This window comes from Oncorhynchus clarkii, chromosome 2, assembly GCF_045791955.1.
Source record: "Oncorhynchus clarkii lewisi isolate Uvic-CL-2024 chromosome 2, UVic_Ocla_1.0, whole genome shotgun sequence".
Taxonomy (NCBI): Eukaryota; Metazoa; Chordata; class Actinopteri; order Salmoniformes; family Salmonidae; genus Oncorhynchus; species Oncorhynchus clarkii.
The window spans coordinates 56662607-56687591 of record NC_092148.1 but is presented as its reverse complement, the minus strand read 5'-3'; the positions used below and the strand labels follow the sequence as shown (position 1 = coordinate 56687591).

The following is a 24985-nucleotide window of genomic DNA, read 5'->3' as shown; positions in this document are numbered from 1 at the left end:
AATGTAGATTACGCTCCCTGGCTACTCTACTCAGTAATCTGTGTCAGGCCGCTTATGAATGCGATGTGTACCGATTTAAAGAGCACCCCACAGTTTTTGCTCTGCCACTACACGGCTACCACCCCTCTTCATTGATGTCTACATTTCCTTTCTGTTGAGGCTTGAAGAGAACAAAACATCTCTTGAATCTCAAGTTTGTGAGCATGGTTAGCATGGCCCACTTCCCTGTTCCTCTATGGTCGTGGTGGTGAAGATGCTGTATGTACATTAAATCACGAACAGGAACTGCATGTAGATGAATGACATTGGATGGATTCTCTATTCCCTTCAGACTTCTAATTCATGCTCTGGGTGGAGATATTGTGGCGTGTGAATTTGCTGCCAGTGTTATGGTTTCCAACTACATTCACTGATACAGTTGTTCATAATGAGACATATAGATTCAAATATATGTTTAGGCAAACCTTTGCTAAACAATGTAGTTCAGATTATTTTTGACTGATTATCTTTCCAATTAAATGTTATAATAAAATGTGTACATTTAGTTTTCAAAAGGAATCATTTTAGAAATGTAGAAATAGAAAAGACAACATTTTACAAATTGCATTTGGAGAGTTTAACTCTTAAAAAAACAACGAGTTCTGGATGGTGACGCAGCTGCTAAAATGGCCAACAAGAGCTACTGTATGTGGAACACTGAGATCAGTTGCTGGAACCTGGAGTAATAATGCATGTATTGTTAACAATCTGATGACGTCAGATCTCAGATCAGTTCAGACCTTTGTGGGTAAAGAAACGTAAGAGTAGTATCCTCAATGCATCTTTACCCCCACCCAGACTGATGATGTCATGTTAGCATGATTCACAGGTTAAATGACAACACAACACTTAATAACCTCAGACATGAATGACGCACACAACAGATGCTCGCTACAGTACAGTCAGGCTACAGTACCAGCCAGTACACCCACAGGAGGTCCCCCATCCGTTTGGTACCAAAAGTTACAAGTAGGTCCATTTGTATTTAGACAGTAAATGCAAGTGGTTTAACAAGCAATAGCAGCAACCAACTAGAAAATAACATAACACAATCTCCAAATGGGTTATAGAATGTTGTTTTCATGAATCTCAGAAATTATTTACAGTATCTGATACTGAACAAAACAAGAAAACTGGGTGACCTAAAATACTCCATTATCATAAAAGTGAATAGCACTGCTTGTGTTTGAGCCACTGTGTGGGTCCACTATCCCTCCCACCACATAAAACATCTATCTACACCAGCACTTGGATTAAATGTTTACAGAGCCTGTCGAGGAGGTGTCTCAGTGTGACTGGGCTGCGTGTGTCACATCTCTTCCTAAACACAAGGAGCTTGTCCAGAACATTGCCCCGGATTCCATAATGTTGGTCCCAATATCCACAGTCGTCCCGTACCCACCCGACTTCTCTGCCCGGCTTCCTGTGAGGGTCAGAAAGGGCAAAGAATCCTCAGACAAAGGCATCCATTGAGGGTCTACTCGGTGCCACTCTGAGGCAGTTTCCTCAGGACCCAAGCAGGCTGACCTCATATCTGCCTGATTCCCCAGGGTCTTTCGGTCTGTCTCACTCTTACGGAGGCAGGGATGTGAAGATGAGTCAGTAATCCTCCTCTCAACGTAGAAATGTAATGTCTCTGTATGTTCTGAATATTGTAGTTACAGTCCTGAAAAGAATAATAGCACATAGCCATACAGAGGTCAACCACCAGGTTACGTAAGATGTTTTTGAGTACAAAATCAAGAATCAATGCAGGCTGTCACTCAATTGCAGTATTATCATGTCAAGAAGATAGAATGAAGGGATGTGTAAATGGTTGTCTACCTGTGATGCATGTCAATGATTCCCTTCTATATCTGTTAGTCTACAGAGAAAAAGAGAGACGGCAAAATTAGAAACATTAGGAAAATTGTGAACATTAGGCTTGAGTCAAATGCCCTTGTGTTGTCTACATCAACCCTTTATATTATTCACACACACACACACACACACACACACACACACACACACACACACACACACACACACACACACACACACACACACACACACACACACACACACACACACACACACACACACACACACACACACACACACACACACACACACACACACACACACACACACACACACACACACACCTCCCCCTTATGGAAATCTACACTACCAAGAATTCACAGCCTCTGGTTTCCAGTCTCTCTTTCTAATAAGGACACAGATGCCACACTACTGGCATCAGATGTCTCACAACTCCTAAACCATCATCAGCCATATGTTCTGAAGACTCCCCGTGGCTGTTTTTGCTCATCAAACAACCTTATAGACTTCTGCTGTTATATCTGCATCTCATAACCAACAACAAGGTCAATAGAAGCTGACAGTCGACTCTACACACCAAGGTCCTTGGCTGATTATCTTTTAACTCATGTTTAGGGCACGCACGCACGCACACACGCACACACGCACGCACGCACGCACACACAGATTCAGAGATTAGTGACCTTCCCAAAGGGCTCTATAGAAAAAATTTCATGTTCACAGCCATCACACACACAATGAACTTTCTACTCCTTTTACAACTGAGACCAACTTTGTCTGAAGACGACGTGGGGTTTTCTTTGAACACGGAGAACAAAGACTAGAAAGATGGAGTCTTCAAGGGACTTTTATGTACAGTATTTCCTTTTTTGCTTGATGTTGTCTCTTTTACTGTAGCAAGGCGTTATATAGTAAAGCCATGGTTAATCGAAGGAAAGCGATTGGAGGTTGTACTGAAATCACATAATGGAGGAATCAATTAGTCTATTCTGGGGAGGGGTGTGTCCATGTCCAGGAGGGGTAGATCATCTGATATGTCCCGTACAGTCAACACAAGTAGAAAACTTGACAACTACGTTACAACCAATTGTATTGCAATGACTATCCACTGATGACCATCCTGTCCAATCATCCTCACTACACAGACGCTGCACAGTATACATAGTTGTCATATTTACTTTTGTCTGTGGACTTGGACTGGCTGCCTGCAACGGTGGTCATGTCAGATGGTAGACCTACGTACACCCCGCCATAGTTCCTGAGGGAGTAGGGAAAAGGGTCAAAGGTCACATCAAAGAGCACATGACTCTAAGCCTATGTACTTTGGCTCCCACCAAACAACAGGGCATCCTGTGAGTTAGCACTGCAGTGTGTGGGTGTGTACAGTATGTAACCAAAACACATTAGGGAAGCAGCAGTCCAGGGGACTACTCTAATCCAACCATCTAATGACTGTAGGAACACACATGGTATGAATTGTGTTTGGGATCAACCTTCTCAGAGCAGGAGGAAAACAGTGAGGAGTAAGACGAGCGGACAAGCACTTACCTTCTTTTCTCATCGTCTGGTGAGGACTCATCTGTCCTGATTGAGACAAGAATCACAGATCAGCTCACAGGACTTGATACAATGCTCAGTGCTCAAACACATTGTACAGTCGTGGCCAAAAGTTTTGAGAATGACACAAATATTAATTTCCAGTTTGATGCTTCAGTGTCTTTAGATATTTTTGTCAGATGTTACTATGGAATACTGAAGTATAATTACAAGCATTTCACAAGTGTCAAAGGCTTTTATTGGCAATTACATGAAGTTGATGCAAAGAGTCAATATTTGCAGTGTTGACCCTTCTTTTTCAAGACCTCTGCAATCCACCCTGGTATGCTGTCAATTAACTTCTGGGCCTCTTGAGGATTGACCACAAGTTCTCAATGGGATTAAGGTCTGGGGAGTTTCCTGGCCATGGAAACAAAATATTGATGTTTTGTTTCCCGAGCCACTTAATTATCACTTTTGCCTTATGGCAAGGTGCTCCATCATGCTGGAAAAGGCATTGTTCGTCACCAAAATGTTCCTGGATGGTTGGGAGAAGTTGCTACCATAAAGAATGGTACCATTCTTTATTCATGGCTGTGTTCTTAGGCAAAATTGTGAGTGAGCCCACTCCCTTGGCTGAGAAGCAACCCCACACATAGATGGTTTTGAGATGCTTTACTGCTGACATCACACAGGACTAATGGTAGTGCTCACCTTGTCTTCTCCGGACAAGCTTTTTTCCGGATGCCCCAAACAATCGGAAAGGGGATTCGAAATAACTTTACCCCAGTCCTCAGCAGTCAGCAGTCCAATCCCTGTACCTTTTGCAGAATATCAGTCTGTCCCTGATGTTTTTTTTCTGGAGAGAAGTGGCTTCTTTTTTGCCCTTCTTGACACCAGGCCATCCTCCAAAAGTCTTTGCCTCACTGTGCGTGCAGATGCACTCACACCTGCCTGCTGCCATTCCTGAGCAAGCTCTGTACTGGTGGTGCCCCGATCCCGCAGCTGAATCAACTTTAGGCTACGGTCCTGGCGCTTGCTGGACTTTCTTGGGCGCCCTGAAGCCTTCTTCACAACAATTGAACCGCTCTCCTTGAAGTTCTTGATGATCCGATAAATGATTGATTTAGGTGCAATCTTACTGGCAGCAATATCCTAGCCTGTGAAGTCCTTTTTGTGCAAATCAATGATGACGGCACGTGTTTCCTTGCAGGTAACCATGGTTGACAGAGGAAGAACAATGATTCCAAGCACCACCCTCCTTTTAAAACTTCCAGTCTGTTATTCTAAGTCAATCAGCATGACAGAGTGATCTCCAGTCTTGTCCTCGTCAACACTCACACCTGTGTTAACAAGAGAATCACTGACATGATGTCAGCTGGTCCTTTTGTGGTAGGGCTGAAATGCCGTGGAAATGTTTTATGGGGATTCAGTTCATTTGCATGGCAAAGAAGGACTTTGCAATGAATTGCAATTCATCTGATCACTCTTCATAACATTCTGGAGTATATCCAAATTGCCATCATACAAACTGAGGCAGCAGACTTTGTGAAAATTAATATTTGTGTCATTCTCAAAACTTTTGGCCACGACTGTACATAACACCCAACATGACACAAACAAATGATTGATATATAGTTGACATCGATGACTTGGTTATGAGCTGGGCAAGACTTGGTATGGCACTGTGAGGGCACTGATCAAAAGGAAACAACCATGTGGATGGTTTCCACCTACAATGAATGTAGGTTAAATGGGTAGTGGACTATGTCATGTACATTGTCACATTTACCTTTCTTCTCTGTCCATAGAAGAGGCATGAAAAAACAAGTGTATACATGAACTGCCAGTCAAAGTGTGTGTGTGTGTGTGTGTGTGTGTATGTGTGTGTGTGTGTGTGTAGCAGGACTAGAGGTGTGTTGTGTTGCAGTGCTGAACCCCAACCACTGACTGGCCGTGGTTGGCAGTGTGCTGCTGTCAGTCCCCATTGGTCCTCGATTAAGCACTGTAGCTGCTCAGATGTTTATCAGAAAGTACACACACACCACACGCACACACACACCACACGCACACACACACACCACACACACACCACACGCACACACACACACCACACACACACACACACACACACACACACCACACGCACACAAAGTGATTCAAGAAAATGTTTTGGAAATGGGTGCCTGCTCTCCCTTCCCACACCATGATGATGGAGGTGGCTCACCGTGCCTATTGAAGACCTATGTTCCCGTTATAACATAATTCATACAATTAGCCTTGAATGGAAAATGGCTGTTTCTTTGATTTACTGAACAGGGCTAATTAATTGTAATAGCAGTTCTGGAACATGTATTCATTTCTCTACACATTAATATTCTATAGGCAAAATATTTGAAGGCCTTGATACAAAAGACTGAACATTTTAATTTGATTACATGACAGTAGGCGTTTTGAGGTCTTGCAATGTAATATCCATAAGACCAGTGTAAAAGCCCATTTTGAACTTAGTCAGATTACATTTCTCTATATCTTTTTCTACCATTACTAATACTAAATCAGTGTTTCTAATGACAACCAAATAGGTTTATGCCATACAGGAAAACGCATGCTTTGTATTAGAGGTTGACCGATTCATCGGAATGGCCTATTAATTAAGGCCAATTTCAAGTTTTCATAACAATCGGAAATCTGTATTTTTGGACACAGATTTGGCTGATTTATTTTAATTTAAATTCTTCTTCTTTTTTTACACCATTATTTAACTAGGCAAGTCAGTTAAGAACACATTCTTACTTTCAATGACGGCCTAGGGGAACGGTGGGTTAACTGCCTTGTTCAGGGGCAGAACGACAGATTTTTACCTTGTCTGCTAGGGGATTCAATCTCTTAACCTTACGGTTAACTAGTCCAACGCTCTAACCACCTGCTTTACATTGCACTCCACGAGGAGACTGCCTGTTACGCGAATGCAGTAAGCCAAGGTAAGTTGCTGGCTAGCATTAAACTTATCGTGTAAAAAACAATCAATCAATCATAATCACTAGTTAACTACACATGGTTGATGATATTACTAGTTTATCTAGAGTGTCCTGCGTTGCATATAATCGATGCGGTGCGCATTTGCGAAACAGGACTGTCGTTGCTCCAACGTGAACCTAACCATAAACATCAATGCCTTTCTTAAAATCAATACACAGAAGTATATATTTTTAAACCTGCATATTTAGCTAAAAGAAATCCAGGTTAGCAGGCAATATTAACCAGGTGAAATTGTGTCACTTCTCTTGCGTTCATTGCACGCAGAGTCAGGGTATATGCAACAGTTTGGGCCACCTGGCTCGTTGCGAACTAATTTGCCAGAATTTTACGTAATTATGACATAACATGGAAGGTTGTGCAATGTAACAGGAATATTTAGACTTATGGATGCCACCCGTTAGATAAAATACGGAATGGTTCCGTATTTCACTGAAAGAATAAACGTTTTGTTTTCGAAATAATAGTTTCCGGATTCGACCATATTAATGACCACCAAAGGCTCGTATTTCTGTGTGTTATTATGTTATAATTAAGACTGATTTGATAGAGCATTCTGACTGAGTGATGGTAGGCACCAGCAGCCTCGTAACCATTCATTCAAACAGCACTTTCGTGCGTTTTGCCAGCAGCACTTTACAATGCTTCAAGCATTGAGCTGTTTACAACTTCAAGCCTATCAACTCCCGAGATTAGGCTGGTGTAACCGATGTGAAATGGCTAGCTAGTTAGCGGGCTGCGCGCTAATAGCGTTTCAAATGTCACTCGCTCTGAGACTTGGAGTAGTTGTTCCCCTTGCTCTGCATGGGTAACGCTGCTTCGAGGGTGGCTGTTGTCGATGTGTTCCTGGTTCGAGCCCAGGTAGGAGTGAGGAGAGGGACGGAAGCTATACTGTTACACTGGCAATACTAAAGTGCCTATAAGAACATCCAATAGTCAAAGGTATATGAAATACAAATCGTATAGAGAGAAATAGTCCTATCATTCCTATAATTACTACAACCTAAAACTTCTTACCTGGGAATATTGAAGACTGATGTTAAAAGGAACCACCAGCTTTCATATGTTCTCATGTTCTGAGCAAGGAACTTAAACGTTAGCTTTCTTACATACATATTGCACTTTTACTTTCTTCTCCAACACTTTGTTTTTGCATTATTTAAACCAAATTGAACATGTTTCAATATTTATTTGAGGCTAAATAGATTTTATTGATGTATTAAGTTAAAATATGTGTTCATTCAGTATTGTTGTAATTGTCATTATTACAAATAAATAAATAAAACAAAATCGTCCGATTAATCGGTATCTGCTTTTTTTGGTCCTCCAATAATCTGTATATGAATCGGCATTGAAAATTCATAAATCGGTCGACCTCTACTTTGTATCCCTCCCTCCCAGGAAGGCAATACCTTGCTGAGTCTATGAAACCGTGATCTATGAGACTGTTGCTGTACTTACAAATCTTTGGAGGTTTCTGCAGGTCCTGTGAACACAAGGAAGAGAAAAAGAAAATCATTACACAATTCTCATTATTTTGTTCTGGATGGTAGATAATGTGTGGATTACAGTAGAAATGTACTTTTTACCCAGTAAGTGGTGGTGGTGGTGGGGGGGTGTTGAGGTGGTCTTGTCTCACAGCAAAAGACCACTCCACACCCATCACATCAACCAACCATTACTTATCCATTGACACAGTGTCTGTCGCTCCTCTTTGTACTCTGTGTGGTTTATTTATAGGGACGCAGTGCATTACATGCAGAAACATCAAACATGAAAAACTCTGTCCTTGAATCATTATTACAACTTCTTTTTTTTAAATAATAAAAAAAATGGAAAGAAAGAAAACAACCCAACTAAGTGACCAAATGCCTGCAACCCAGCGGTTGGGTCAACCAAACAACCCAGCGGTTGAGTCAACCAAACAGCCCAGCGGTTGGGTCAACCAAACAACCCAGCGGTTGGGTCAACCAAACAACCCAGCGGTTGGGTCAACCAAACAACCCAGCGGTTGGGTCAACCAAACAACCCAGCGGTTGGGTCAACCAAACAATCCAGCGGTTGGGTCAACCAAACAACCCAGCGGTTGGGTCAACCAAACAACCCATCGGTTGGGTCAACCAAACAACCCAGCGGTTGGGTTAACCAAACAACCTAGCGGTTGGGTCAACCAAACAACCCAGCGGTTGGGTCAACCAAACAACCCAGCAGTTGGGTCAACCAAACAACCCAGCGGTTGGGTCAACCAAACAACCCAGCGGTTGGGTCAACCAAACAACCCAGCGGTTGGGTCAACCAAACAACCCAGCATTTTTTAGAGTGGACCTTCAACACTGTTTCTCACCCACAATAAAGTCAAACACAGAGCACCCAGAAACAATAACACTTAATCAACGCGCCACTCTACCTTGCTATATCGGAAATGCGGTAGGCTCCATACATCACTTTTATTAACACAACTATCTGACTTAACGGCTCCCTTCCCACTCGTTGAAGATGTTACAGAAGTCAATGAGGCACAGCTTAATGACCACCACTTCAAATCTAATTGTATTTGTCACATGCGCCGAATACAACAGGTGTAGGTAGACCTTACCATGAAATGCTTACTTACAAGCCCGTAACCAACAATGCAGTTCAAGAAATAGAGTTAAGAAAATATTGACTAAATAAACAAAAGTAAAAAATTTAATAAAAATGAACAATAAAATAACAATAACAAGGCTATATACAGGGGGTACCGGTACAGAGTCAATGTGCGGGGGTACAGGTAAAGGCCAACTGTAAAGGCTCCTGGAATTGCCTGGTCAAAAGGACAGAAAGAGCGTTGAGGGTGATGTGGGCTGACTGGGCTCTTAGTGCGTCCTGTAATTTGACAGAGGAGTTATTGGCGGATTTCGAGTTGCACTCCAGAGCTCTCCTGGGTAGACTGTATGGACACCTGACCCTAATCACCAACTTCACACTGAGAGGGGCCTTGACATGGATGTGTAGGTTGGCCATATAGGGCAAAGATAAGTAGTGGAGACAGGTAGAGGTCACAATGCAGCCAGGACTGGCTCTGAGAGAGAGGAGGGAGATATATGGGTGGACGGGCCCAGAGGAAGAGAAGGGATAGAGAGAGTTGGACAGGCTCTGAGGGAGGAGGGATAAGGAGGGATGGATGGACCTGTCAGATATATTTTCCTCTGTATTATGGAGGTTGTCAGAGAAATGTAGAGATCACAACAAAGCCATCATTGGCTCTGGGGGACAGGAGAGATAGAGAGGGCTGGACCTTAGAGAGGGTTGGACCTTGATGGATGTCATGTATACTCTGTATCAAAAATGTTTAACCTTGATAAGCAAGGGTCAAATCGACCAACAGCCTGCAGTGGACTTAGCTTATGTCAGGTAGATAGTGTCATGTAGCTATAGTCATACATCATCTAGCTTAATAAACTCAGAAAAAAAAGAAATGTCCCTTTTTCAGGAACCTGTCTTTCAAAGATCATTCGTAAAAATCCAAATAACTTCACAGATCTTCATTGTAAAGGGTTTAAACACTGTTTCCCATGCTTGTTCAATGAACCATAAACAATTAATGAACATGCACCTGTGGAACGGTCGTTAAGACACTAACAGCTTACAGACGGTAGGCAATTAAGGTCACAGTTATGAAAACTTAGGACATTAAAGAGGCCTTTCTACTCACTCTGAAAAACACCAAAAGAAAGATGCCCAGGGTCCCTGCTCATCTGTGTGAAAGTGCCTTAGGCATGCTGCAAGGAGGCATGAGGACTGCAGATGTGGCAAGGGCAATACATTTCAATATCTGTACTGTGAGACGCCTAAGACAGTGCTACAGGGAGACAGGACAGAAAGCTGATCGCCCTCGTAGTGGCAGACCACGTGTAACAACACCTGCACAGGATCAGTATATCCGATACATCACATGCGGGAGAGGTACAGGATGGCAACAACAACTGCCTGAGTTAAACCCTGCCTTTTTAAGGTCTTCGAAAGCCAAGTTAACAAAACAGATCACCGACCATTTCGAATCCCCCGTACCTTCTCCGCTATGCAATCTGGTTTCTGAGCTGATCATGGGTGCCTCTCAGCCACGCTCAAGGTCCTAAACGATATCATAACCGCCAACGATAAGAGACAATACTGTGCAGCTGTATTCATAGACATGGCCAAGGCTTTCGACTCTGTCAATCACCACATTCTTATCGGCAGACTCAAAAGCCTTGGTTTCTCAAATGACTGCCTCGCCTGGTTCACCAACTACTTCTCAGACAGAGTTCAGTGTCTCAAATCGGAGGGCCTGTTGTCCGGACCTCTGGCAGTCTCTATTGGGGTGCCACAGGGTTCAATTCTTGGGCCGACTCTTTTCTCTGTATTCATCAATGATGTCGCTCTTGCTGCTGGTGATTCTCTGATCCACCTCGACGCAGATCGAAACCATTCTGTATACGTCTGGCCCTTCTTTGGACACTGTGTTAACCAACCTCCAGTCGAGCTACAATGCCATACAATTCTCCTTCCATGGCCTCCAACTGCTCTTAAATGCAAGTAAAACTATATGCATGCTCTACAACTAATCGCTACCAGGACCTGCCCGCCCGTCCAGCCTCACTACTCTGGACGGTTCGCACTTAGAATATGTGGACATCTACAAATACCTAGGTGTCTGGTTAAACTGTAAACTCTCCTTCCAGACTCACATTAAGCTTCTCCAATCCAAAATTAAATCTAGAATCGGCTTCCTATTTCTCAACAAAGCATCCTTCACTCATGCTGCCAAACATACCTTCGTAAAACTGACTATCTTACCGATCCTTGACTTCGGTGATGTCATTTACAAAATAGCCTCCAACACTCTACTCAGAAAATATGATGCAGTCTATCATAGTGCCATACGTTTTGTCACCAAAGCCCCATATACTACCCACCACTGCGACCTGTATGCTCTCATTGGCTGGCCCTCGCTTCATATTCATCGCCAAACCTACTGGCTACAGGTCATCTATACGTCTTTGCTAGGTAAAGCCCCGCCTTATCTCAGCTCACTGGTCACTCAGCAGCACCCACCCGTAGCACGCGCTCCAGCAGGTACAGTGCCTTGCGAAAGTATTCGGCCCCCTTGAACTTTGCGACCTTTTGCCACATTTCAGGCTTCAAACATAAAGATATAAAACTGTATTTTTTTGTGAAGAATCAACAACAAGTGGGACACAATCATGAAGTGGAACGACATTTATTGGATATTTCAAACTTTTTTAACAAATCAAAAACTGAAAAATTGGGCGTGCAAAATTATTCAGCCCCTTTACTTTCAGTGCAGCAAACTCTCTCCAGAAGTTCAGTGAGGATCTCTGAATGATCCAATGTTGACCTAAATGACTAATGATGATAAATACAATCCACCTGTGTGTAATCAAGTCTCCGTATAAATGCACCTGCACTGTGATAGTCTCAGAGGTCCGTTAAAAGCGCAGAGAGCATCATGAAGAACAAGTAACACACCAGGCAGGTCCGAGATAATGTTGTGAAGAAGTTTAAAGCCGGATTTGGATACAAAAAGATTTCCCAAGCTTTAAACATCCCAAGGAGCACTGTGCAAGTGATAATATTGAAATGGAAGGAGTATCAGACCACTGCAAATATACCAAGACCTGGCCGTCCCTCTAAACTTTCAGCTCATACAAGGAGAAGACTGATCAGAGATGCAGCCAAGAGGCCCATGATCACTCTGGATGAACTGCAGAGATCTACATCTGAGGTGGGAGACTCTGTCCATAGGACAACAATCAGTCGTATATTGCACAAATCTGGCCTTTATGGAAGAGTGGCAAGAAGAAAGCCATTTCTTAAAGATATCCATAAAAAGTGTTGTTTAAAGTTTGCCACAAGCCACCTGGGAGACACACCAAACATGTGGTCAGATGAAACCAAAATTGAACTTTTTGGCAACAATGCAAAACGTTATGTTTGGCGTAAAAGCAACACAGCTGAACACACCATCCCCACTGTCAAACATGGTGGTGGCAGCATCATGGTTTGGGCCTGCTTTTCTTCAGCAGGGACAGGGAAGATGGTTAAAATTGATGGGAAGATGGATGGAGCCAAATACAGGACCATTCTGGAAGAAAACCTGATGGAGTCTGCAAAAGACCTGAGACTGGGACGGAGATTTGTCTTCCAACAAGACAATGATTCAAAACATAAAGCAAAATCTACAATGGAATGGTTCAAAAATAAACATATCCAGGTGTTAGAATGGCCAAGTCAAAGTCCAGACCTGAATCCAATCGAGAATCTGTGGAAAGAACTGAAAACTGCTGTTCACAAATGCTCTCCATCCAACCTCATTGAGCTCGAGCTGTTTTGCAAGGAGGAATGGGAAAAAATTTCAGTCTCTCGATGTGCAAAACTGATAGAGACATACCCCAAGCGACTTACAGCTGTAATCGCAGCAAAAGGTGGCGCTACAAAGTATTAACTTAAGGGGGCTGAATAATTTTGCACGCCCAATTTTTCAGTTTTTGATTTGTTAAAAAAGTTTGAAATATCCAATAAATGTCGTTCCACTTCATGATTGTGTCCCACTTGTTGTTGATTCTTCACAAAAAAAATACAGTTTATATCTTTATGTTTGAAGCCTGAAATGTGGCAAAAGGTCGCAAAGTTCAAGGGGGCCGAATACTTTCGCAAGGCACTGTATATTTCACAGGTCACCCCCAAAGCCAATTCCTAATTTGGCCGCCTTTCCTTCCAGTTCTCTGCTGCCAAAATCACTGAAGCTAGACTCATATCTCGCTCACTAACTTTAAGCACCAGCTGTCAGAGCAGCTCACAGATCACTGCACCTGTACATAGCCCATCTGTAAATAGCCCATCAAACTACCTCATCCCCATACTGTTTTTTTTGCTCCTTTGCACCCCAGTATCTCTACTTGCACAATCATCTACTGCACATCTATCACTCCAGTGTTTAATTGCTAAATTGTAATTATTTTGCCACAATGGCCTATTTATTGCCTTTACCTCCCTTATCTTACCTAATTTGCACACACTGTATATAGAGACTTTTTTTATTGTGTTATTGACTGCATGTTTGTTTATTTATTTATCTTGGCCAGGTCGCAGTTGTAAATGAGAACTTGTTCTCAACTAGCCTACCTGGTTAAATAAAAGGTGAATTAAATCAAATAAGAAAATACACCAGGAACGCACAATCCCTCCATCAGTGCTCAGACAGCCTATTTCGGACTGAGAGAGGCTGGACTGAGGGCTTGTAGGCCTGTTGTAAGGCAGGTCCTCACCAGACATCACCGTCAACAACATCGCCTATGGGCACAAACCCACCATCGCTGGACCAGACAGGACTGGCAAAAAGTTATTTTCACTGACGAGTCGCGGTTTGTCTCACCAGGGGTGATGGTCGGATTCACGTTTATCGTCAACGGAATGAGCGTTACACCGAGGCCTGTATTCTGGAGCGGGATCGATTTGGAGGTGGAGGGTCCGTCATGGTCTGGGGCGATGTGTCACAGCATCATCAGACTGAGCTTGTTGTCATTGCAGGCAATCTCAACGTTATGCGTTACAGGGAAGACCTCCTCTTCCCTAATATGGTAACCATCCTGCAGGCTCATCCTGACATGACCCTCCAGCATGACAATGCCACCAGCCATACTGCTCGTTCTTTGTGTGATTTCCTGCAAGACAGGAATGTCAGTGTTCTGCCATGGCCAGCGAAGAGCCCGGATCTCATTCCCATTGAACACGTCTGGGACCTGTTGGATCGGAGGGTGAGGGCTAGGGCCATTCCCCCCAGAAATGTCCGGGAACTTGCAGGTGCCTTGGTGGAAGAGTGGGGTAACATCTCACAGCAATAACTGCCAAATCTGGTGCAGTCCATGAGGAAGAGATGCACTGCAGTACTTAATGCAGCTGGTGGCCACACCAGATACTGACTGTTACTTTTAATTTTGACCCCCCCACACACACTTTGTTCAGGGAAAACATTACTCCATTTATGTTCATCACGTCTGTGGAACTTGTTCAGTTTATGTCTCAGTTGTTGAATCTTGCTATGTACATACAAATAATTTGTTAATGTTAAGTTTGCTGAAAACAAACGCAGTTGACAGTGAGAGGACACTTCTTTTTTTGCTGAGTTTATGTCACACTGTATACATGTAGCTTACATTACAAAATGAATTCCATTCCAATCAAGTTGCCTTCAATCACCTTCCTCAAGTACAACTAATTTCCAAGAAATTGTCAATTCAATTGGCCTTCATTCACCTTCCTCATCTGTATCACAAAAGATTATACTTTATTCGGTGAATAATTGAATGTTTTGTATTCACTACTGTGTCCCAAGAATCCGTCATTGTATGCAATGGAATGGTAAATGGTGCCAACAGAGAGGGCTGCCTTGCTTTTAGCTCTTTGGAAACTTTGCAGTATTTTGTGTTATTACATACAGCCGGGAATAACTATTGGATATCAGAGCGGCAGGGCAATTGAACTGATTCCAGAGGCACTACCCAAAACAACGCCGGTAAAGGAGAGGTACTCGAAGAGGTCTTCTAGTCCGACTTAAGAGGCGCGCACACCACCCACCGCTTCCGAGTATATTACTCACTCATGTTCAATCTCTTGATAATAAAGTTGACGAGCTCAGGGTGAGGGTTTCTTTCCAGAGAGACATCAGGGATTGTAACATACTCTGTTTCACAGAAGCATGGCTCTCTCAGGATATACTATCTGAGTCAGTCCAGCCAGCTGGGTTCTCAGTTCATCACGCAGACAGGAATAAATATCTCCATGCGAAGAAGGGGATGTGTGTTTCATGATTAACAACTCATGGTGTAATTGTGATAACATAAAGGAACTCAAGTCCTTTTGTTCACCCGACCTCAATCAAATGCAGACCGTATTATCTCCCAAGATAATTTTCTTTGGTTATAGTCATGGCCATGTATATCCTCCCTCAAGCCGATACCACATTGATCGTCAAAGAACTTCACTATACTTTATTCAAACTGGAAACCACATATCCTGAGGCTGTATTTATTGTAGAGTACTACAAACCAAATTTGAGAAAAAGGCTGCCGGATTTCTATCAACACAGACTGGTGTTTGAGGGTACTATTTAATGAAGCTGCCAGTTGAGGACTTGTGAGGCGTCTGTTTCTCAAACTAGACACGAATGTACTTGTCCTTTTGCTCAGTTGCGCACCGGGCCTCCCACTCCTCTTTCTATTCTGGTTAGAGCCAGTTTGAGCTGTTCTGTGAAGGGAGTAGTACAGAGCGTTGTACGAGATCTTCAGTTTCTTGGCAATTGCTCGCATGGAATTTCTCAGAACAAGAATAGACTGATGAGTTTCTGAAGAAAGGTCTTTGTTTCTGGCCATTTGGGACGGTAATCGAACCCACAAATGCTGATGCTCCAGATACTCAACTAGTCTAAAGAAGGCCAGTTTTATTGTTTCTTTAATCAGAACAACAGTTTTCAGCTGTGCTAACATAATTGCAAAAGGGCTTCCTAATGATCAATTAACCTTTTAAAGTGATAAACTTGGATTAGCTAACACAAAGTGCCATTGGAACACAGGAGTGACGGTTGCTGATAATGGGCTTCTGTACCGCCTATGTAGATATTCCATAAATAAAATATTTTTTTAAATCAGTCGTTTCCAGCTACAATAGTAATTTACAACATTAACAATGTCTACACTGTATTTCTGATCAATTTGATGTTATTTTAATGGACAAAAAAATGTGGTTTTCTTTCAAAAACAAGTACATTTCTAGGTGACCCCAAACTTTTGAACAGTAGTGTATGTTTTCATGGAAAACAAGGACATTTCTAAGTGACCCAAAACTTTTGAAAGGTACTGTATATATTCTTCATTCCATTCCTTTACTTAGATTGTGTGTTTTGGGTATATGTTGTGAAATTGTTAGATATTACTCGTTAGACATACCAATACCATTTGCCAAACACGTGTATGTGACCAATAAATTTGATTTTGAACACTATATAACTTTTGAAAAACAAGGTAACAACACCCCCTCCCCTGTCCTCCATCTTCTCCATAATAACACCACTCTTCGACAAAGCTGTCCACCGAATTATACTCATGTAATTGAAGGAATGGCGTTAGAAAAAATATGAAATATATCAAATTCATAACAAACACCACAATTTTATCCTTAGATATAGAAGAGGAGGCCAAAGCCTTTATACAGAAACAGTACATGGGGTGTGCCTTAAGACAGAACAGAGTGGCCCATTCACAACCCTTACAAAAGCTTATTCATCATCAAGGCCACTCAGATCTGCTTACACAAGAGGAGGGATGAGGAGCCCAATATCCAGTACGTTTAGAAGGCACTGTCCCATTGAGTCTCTGGACAAACACATGGGTGTGGAATGAAAAACGGAGTGGGAATCGAAAGAAAAAACAATTGGGCTACAGGTTGTGAGGAGATTTTAAAACAGACTCACACACATAATACCACTGGTAATTTATCTAACAGCTGTGTTGTGCAACACTGCTGATATGATCACATTTAGGTCTACACTACCACTTCCGATACTGTTACGGATGGGTGTAGTGTCACCTTAGCCTATTGGAAACATCAATTTGGACATGTGAAATGCGAAGACCTTTGCATTGAAAATTGACAGATAACACTACACTGCCAAAAGTATATGGACACCTAGGTGTCGAACATCTCATTCCAAAATCATGGGCATGAATATGGAGTTAGTCCCACTCTTTGCGGCTAAAATAGCCTCCACTCTTCTGGGAAGGCTTTCCACTAGATGTTCAAACATTGCTGCGAGGACTAGCTTCCATTCAGCCACAAGAGCATTAGTAAGGTTGGCACTGATGTTGGGCAATTAGGCCTGGCTCGCAGTCGGCGTTCCAATTCATACATCCCAAAGGTGTTCGATGGGTTGAGGTCAGGGCTCTGGGCAGTTCAGTCAAGTTCTTCCACACCGATCTCGACAATACCATTTCTGTATGTATCTCACTTTGTTCACGGGGGCATTGACATGCTGAAACAGGAAAGGACCTTCCCAAAACTTTTGCCAGAAAGTTGGAAGCACAGAACCATCTAGAATGTAATTGTATGCTGTAGCGTTAAGATTTCCCTTCACTGGAACTAAGAGTCCTAGCCGAACCATGAAAAACAGCCCCTTATTCCCCCTCCACCAAACTTTACAGTTGGCACTATGCAATCGGGGAGGTAGCATTCTCCTGGCATCCACCAAACCCAGATTCGTCCATCGGACTGCTAGATGGTGAAGCGTGATTCATCCCTCCAGAGAACGCTTTCCCACTGCTCCAGAGTCCAATGGCGGAGAGCTTTACACCACCCCAGCCAACACTTGGCATTGCGCATGGTGATGTCAGGCTTGTTTCCTCCTGCTTGGCCATGGAAACCCATTTCATGATGCTCCCGACAAACAGATCTTGTGCTGGCATGGCTCCAGAGGGAGTTTGGAACTCGGTAGGGTGTGTTGCAACCGAGGACAGACGATTTTTACACACTGCGCACTTCAGCACTCGGTGGTCTCATTCTGTGAGCTTGTGAGGCCTACCACTTCGCGGCTGAGCCGTTGTTGCTACTAAACGTTTCCACTTCACAATAACAGCACTTACAGTTGAACAGGGAAGCTCAAGCAGGGCAGAAATTTGATGAACTGACTTTTTGGAAATGTGGCATCCTATGATGGTGCCATGTTTAAAGTCACTACAGCTCTTCAGTATGGGCCATTCTACTGCCAATGTTTGTCGATTTCAAGGCTGTGTGCTCGATTTTATACACCTGTTAGCAACGGGTTTGACTGAAATAGCAGAATCCACTATTTTTAAGGGGTGTCCACATACACTACATGGCCAGAAGTATCTGTGCACACAGTAAAAGAGTGCCAATTCCATTTGATTCTATCCCATTCTGTATATGTAACTAAGCTGTTGAGTTCATAGATCAATAGTTCTGACCTCTACCACACATGCATCATAATGACAGTGTCACATGTCCTCACATGTCCTTGTCCCTGAGCTTGAGAGTGACCTCTAACCATGGGCTTAATGATCCCTCACAGAGACCCTCACACATCTTCCCTTTGTATTACACTCATGCATAATCATGCTTCTCATCTACTATACAGCTAGAATACTAGTTCACAGTATTTTCCTCCAGGGTCTCCCTTCCAGGAAGTGGAACTAGAGCAAATTCAGAGAAAATAAAACATGAACCTGTTTTTCGCATTAGCTGCCTGGGGTTCTGTTAGAGAAGGAGCCTGTCTGGCCTTTGCTGAGGCGTGCGCACACACACACACACACACACACACACACACACACACACACACACACACACACACACACTTGCTCTGATGGTTAGTGAGGTAATTCCACAGGCGCTCTGATTCTATCACCATCATTTTCCGACCACAGCAGCAGCCAGTGATTGCTAAAAAGAAAATGTATTTTTATTCAGTCATCGCTCATTGATTCAGAAAAACAGTACATTACTTCAGATTTAAAAAGATGTGTAGTGTGTATTAACCTCTCAACCTGAAACATTCACAAGTAGGAGTAAGACCTTAAGGTATTCGCCCAGTGAAATGTATCCTTTTGTGGGCTTTCGATGAATAAAACTAGGATATTGAGTAAGCATTTCAAAATTAGCAGTCACAAGGAGAGCCAGCATCAATCACCTGGAGATACAACAACGGACAACCGATAGCTGCTGAGCTGTCAAAGTCCTGTCTTTCTTTCATCCACAACACCCATTGAGAGAACTGGACGCCACAGACTTATTTGAAAACACACACACACACACAGCCTATAGACTCGCCCTTGAAAGCATTACAAGACTATTTCTGTTTTAAATTCCTAAAAACTTCTCCTGGTTACCAGGGGCCAAAGTCTGAGCCTAAAAACCCTGAGGCAACCTCTGCACCCAACCACTGTCAACCCCTGAGATCACCATACACATACGGTACACACCTGGATGCAGAAAACCACTGCATAAAGCACACACACACACATAGTGAAAACATTCAACCCTCCGCACCCCCAAACAGCCAGATGATCTGGAACAGGAACACTCACCCCCTCCTGAGGTGCTGGTGGCTGAGGAATTGCCACAACCCATTTTGCATAGACGCTGCCACTGGGAAGGAGTTGTATTATGTGTCTCAGTCACACTGATTTACTATTTGGTGGTATGCTCCTGCACTCTGTGTCCATCCCCTCTGCAGCGCTGAACTGAGTGGTGTGTGTGAAAGCATGGAGATACTGTTATATTCACAGAGGGAGGGGGAGATGGGGAGTGGGAAAGAGAGAGCGAGAAAGATGCTCTGTCCTCACATGATTTGCTATTTTTCTCCACCCTGACAGGGTTGTCCAGGAAACGGGGGAATGGGCAGGAGGGTGTCGAAGAAGCCAACCAATGGCAAGCTTCAAGTTCGGCAAGGCTTTATAAGGGACGTTCCAGCTTTTATGTATGACTCTCCAAATTCATGATATGGTAACACATGTTATGCCGCTCTGGATAAGAGTGTTTGCTAAATTACAAAAATATAAATGTTAAAATAAACGAATAAACTGTTTTCACCCCCGCCCCCGGAAACCTCTCTCAAAGCTACGGATCCGGATGTTATTTACAGACACATTTATTTCTACTTAGCTGCTCACACTCCTCCTCTCTTCGTGTTTATCACCTTCTTTCGAACCATGATGATGTCGCCTATGTCTCTGCCTCAGCTGAAATAAAAACCATGTGGCGATTTGAACGAACATTCAATGACATATGTCTGTTATAACGTATATAGCAGTTGCACAAGCAGCATGTCGTCGCTACACATTGCATTGGAGCAAAATTAAACTGCGTTTTGGGTGATGTAAGCTAATATTTGTAGTTGCTGCCATATCGTCGCTGAAAACGAACACTGCTAATTTGACTGCCTCTTGCTTAGCCAATGTTTGCAATAATTATTAGAAAATAACATTAAATCGCTAATTAGACTGCGTGTTAGTGTCGCGTGTATGATACGCTGCCTAGATAGCTGCATGGAATGCTGCGTTCATGTGCTAGTCGGAACCATGAAACATTGACCTATCCGATATTTTTATGTTCGATTTTTAAAAATTGTTTTGAACATGTATTATTTAGGATACATTGTATGCTACTGTATCTGCTCAACTGGGTTTAAAATACTAGAATTCCTATTTATGACCAAATAATGTAAAAATGTTATTCCCACCACATAATGAACTGTGATGGTAAGGGTAGAATGTGGTGGTAATGACAAAATGTTAATTCATTTGTACTTACCTTAAGACCTGAAAAGACACACAAATTGCATATACTGTATGATCATGTTGAAATGTAACACTTATTTGCTAAATAAGACCATTACATTTTATTGAGTGATTTGATCTCTTATGTGACTTACTATGGTTATTACTGTCTTTAATTATTTATTAATTTATTCTTCTATAAGATACCCCCAAATTCAACCAAGGATAGGACAAGAGCACATACTAACAAAATCAAACAAAATCCTATAGATACCAATAGTATTTATTTGTATTTATTTATTTAACCTTTATTTAACTAGGCAAGTCAGTCAAGAACAAATTCTTATTTACAATGACGGCCTGACCCGGCAAAACTCAAACCCGGACGACACAAAGAAAGACAAATCAAGAGACAAGAAAGTGGTGAACTGTGAAACCAATCTCACAACTTTCCCAATGAGAAAAAAGGGTAGAAAAAGGAGGCAATGGAAAATGAACCAAAGAAACAGCAGATCAACTATCCAGAGAGGAGTGGTTATGGAGTCTTACCTGTCAAGGAACACACCACCACACTCACAGGAAGTCTTACAGCTACAGAATGATGACCTATTAGCCCCTCAAATGTCACCAGATTCCCCCTCCTATTCAAACTCGGAAACCCCAAGACAGAGAGGCTGTAGAAAAGGTGTAAAAAAAAATAGATCCAAAGTTTACAAGGATCTATGTATGGTCAATATGAAGTTGAAGGCCGCGGAAAGAATATGGAGGGAAATTATTTAAAAAAAGATATAATAGATTGTCAGAGAAGATCAGAATTTTGGATTCCTCCGGTACAAAAACAAAACAACAAATGCGGTCAAAGCCACAGAATCTGAAAAAAACAACATAACACCATCATCTCAGAGCTGAGAGAGAAATACCAGAAGCAACCGAGTGCAAAAGACCCACCAGTGATATCCAAGGTTTTGTCTGGGAAAATACTGAAAAAGTATTGCATGGTGAAAATGGCAAATAGAATTTGGATTCTCTGCGAAGACAATGCGGGCAAACAACAAAACGGCCAACTTGTCTGTGGTACTCAAAAAAAGAAACATTCAAATGCAATCAGCCCATCAATAGAAGATGAAATAAAACGTTTTTAGGAACGTGATGGTAACAGTCGAGCATCAACAGGAAAAAGGAAATAAAATGCAGAAGCGATACATGAACGACACACTGGCAAAACTCCATCAGAAGTTCCAAATAGAATTACCAGAGGTCAAGCGGTCATACACAGAGTTCACCAAAATAAGTCCCTTTTGAATTCAAATGTTTTATGTGAAATGGTATTTCCATGACACTGTCATTACCACAATGCTAAGTCATTACCATCAGGGTACATATTTTTTAGGAAACAGTGTATTAAATTGATTTACGATTTCTCCCATATGTGAACCTTATATGCTTGTTCTTAATCCCTAAAATAATGTCAAATATAAAGATTTTGATGTGGTAAAAACATGTTTTTGAGTATCATCAAGACATATATGGACATTTAGACATGACAATGATGAATACATATAATTAAGAAAACTTCCAAATTGTAACGAAAATATTATTACAAAAAAATAAAAAATCATAGAAAATGCCTTAATTACAGAAATTGTATCTTTCTTTTCAACTAAAATAGTACATTTTATGACGTTGTGGTGACATTGTACAAATTGCAATTTGTAACATATCATCCGAAATGGATGATGCACATCCACAAATTAATACATACCATATGAAATATAACATATCATACTAAATGGAGTGTCCCGGATTTAGATTTACTATGTTACGTCTACCCCGGAGTCCGGGTTGAGGACAGTTTTCACAATAACAAGTGTGTGTATTGGCAGTAGTTTGTAGGCCTAGTAAACCCTCAAAAACCTGTGTAGGTTACTGATTCCCTTCAAGTTAATCGTTCTTATGGTTTCCCTATGCAAGGCCACAGCAACAACTATTTTTTTTTTCTGGTGACATGCATGATGTTTCAGGTGTTGTTTTACAATGTCGGCAGTGCATGCTTGGCATCAGATGGAGCTATGTGGTCCAATTCCTTGATAAATACAGAGATGTTTCTCTGCCCTCTCCAAACCTTGAGGGCAGAACCTTCATTAACTCTGGGTGTGCACACATACATTATGTTAACAGCTTTTGATGAATACAGTACACTCAGTCTTCACCTTTGTGTAGGATTATGAGTAACCTACAAGGATTATTACAGAGCTAGATGCCTTGCAATTTCAAAAGTCAAGACCTCTTCCCATCTCACCACTGGGAATGTGATGAAATAAATAAAAGCTTAAATAAATAATTCTCTCTACTATTATTCTGACATTTCACATTCTTAAAATAAAGTGTTGATCCTAACTGACCTAAGACAGGGAATTTTTACTAGGATTAAATAACAGGAATTGTGAAAAACTGAGTTTAAATGTATTTGGCTAAGGTGTATGCAAACTCCAGACTTCAACTGTATGTATGTATGTATGTATGTATGTATGTATGCATGCATGCATATATATATATATATATATATACATACATACATCTATATCATAGACGTAGGCTTCAGAACCAATTGCACAATTAGTTTGTGTATCACTATTTTGAACTACAATCAGTCAGACCTACTTTCATACAGTAGGTCTTGAATCAATTGATTCCCTTTTTCGTTGACTTTTATTTTCTTCCTAGAGTCCGTGGTACTGCTTCTCCTCACCCTTTATTGACTTTTCACATTTGTTTTTTTATTGGCTTTTTCAGACCTTTTTCATTCGCTCTTAACGCCTTTTCTACTGCCCGTGGTATATATTGAAGCACTCAATGTGCAGTGGCGCTTTGCATTTCTCACATGCATAGGCAGTGCGTTTGTCACAATGACGACGTCTCTGGAACCGGTGCATCGTGTTGATTGGCCAGTGAGAAGCTTTGTCATATCTTGCCTGATCTTCAGTGGCAGCCAGTAGAGATCTCCTTCCGTGGCTCAGTGGTCTCATGCCAAACTTTTGCATAAGAGACTGTGCCACTATCCATGAGAAGGTGAGCAGGTTGATTGTCCCTCCCATAAAATCTCTGTAAAATAAATGGCTGTTTACGAGTGCACTGTTGAGAGACCATGCAAAGATGGGCCACCACCACTTCTTAGAACTGATGGAGATATAGTATCTTGAAACCTGTAGGTTGTGAAGAACAACACCACCCATGTGCTCATTGTATCGGTTGATGCATTTTGTTGTAGGACTTTGTCAAAAGGCACATCGCTCCTTGTTCCATCTCTTGACAGAGGTCTCACTGTATTTCTCCTCCATGTTTGTTGCCACTGTGATAATGTTATTGTCTTTCTAACGGACCAGCAACTTGTCTCCTTGGCTCAAAACCTCAGAGGTTCCCCAGGTAACTTCATGAAGTCTTTCTGTGGCTTGAATGGGACATCAAACAGACGATTTTGCCTCATCGTTCCAGATCTCCTATATCCTCTTTTTGTCATTTCTTTGCGGAGTGCAAGTGAAGTGAAGAGGTTGTCATGAAGGAACTTGCAACCTTGAGGTCCATGACCCAACCCAGTCTCAGGGAGGAGAGTGTGGGGTAGTGAGGGGTAGGTCATCATCACTGATAACGTTGTTCCTGTCATGATCTGTTTGCATAGGTTCAGCATACACATTCAACAGCCTGGCTGTTGTCCATATCTGACCCACCGCTATCACAATCTCTGAGGGATAACTGCAATGTTGCATGCCTTTTCTGGGCAGTCACCTAGATCCAACATATCCAGAACTTTACTCAACGTGAAACTAAAAGAAAGAACAGAGTAGAAAGTTAGGTAGAACAAGAACTATGTATGTGTATACCTAGGTGCACTGTGTTATTCCATCGGTCAACATGTTTACACATTCTATGACCACACTGAACAAAGTTGAGTAATTGCAAATGCATATATCAATACTAGACACCTTAAAGATGATGTGTACCAACAAATCTTTGTCCTATCTTAATGTTAACATACTTTACTAACCTTTTGTTTGGGAGCTTTGACGCAGCTATCGTCTTCTCATGGCGCAACCAGGAAGTAAACAACTCTGGTCATGTGACAATCGACAATAAACATGTGACACTGCACATATTTCATTGAAACCCTTTATTATTTCAATATTTGCTGGAAATGCATTGATACATCATTCAGTAACATTTTTAGAGCC

The 24985-nt window shown here is 42.0% G+C and overlaps 1 protein-coding gene and 1 long non-coding RNA gene across 2 annotated transcripts; both read right to left on the bottom strand.

Annotated features, from left to right (window-relative positions):
* Nucleotides 1-151: 151 nt before the first annotated feature.
* Nucleotides 152-19705, bottom strand: LOC139370352 (overexpressed in colon carcinoma 1 protein). Its single transcript, XM_071109781.1, has 6 exons — nucleotides 19569-19705; nucleotides 7897-7921; nucleotides 3409-3444; nucleotides 3039-3118; nucleotides 1864-1903; nucleotides 152-1705 (listed from the first exon to the last, which is right to left on the bottom strand). Exons 1-5 carry the CDS (start codon nucleotides 19609-19611, stop codon nucleotides 1899-1901), a joined length of 189 nt encoding a protein of 62 aa, XP_070965882.1. The 5' UTR covers nucleotides 19612-19705; the 3' UTR covers nucleotides 152-1705; nucleotides 1864-1898.
* Nucleotides 19706-23393: 3688 nt separating this feature from the next.
* On the bottom strand, nucleotides 23394-24861 carry LOC139370346 (uncharacterized). Its single transcript, XR_011627128.1, has 2 exons — nucleotides 24802-24861; nucleotides 23394-24580 (listed from the first exon to the last, which is right to left on the bottom strand). It is a non-coding gene; the product is annotated as an uncharacterized lncRNA (long non-coding RNA).
* Between the last annotated feature and the right edge of the window lie 124 nt (nucleotides 24862-24985).

Coding starts and splice junctions, on each gene's coding strand:
- LOC139370352 (XM_071109781.1), bottom strand. CDS start 19,611: ATGGGTTGTGGCAATTCCTCAGCCACCAGCACCTCAGGAGGGG. Junction 3,445..7,896: donor GCAGAAACCTCCAAAGATTT/GTAAGTACAGCA, acceptor TGTCTCAATCAG/GACAGATGAGTCCTCACCAG. Junction 3,119..3,408: donor CCAGACGATGAGAAAAGAAG/GTAAGTGCTTGT, acceptor CTACTCCCTCAG/GAACTATGGCGGGGTGTACG.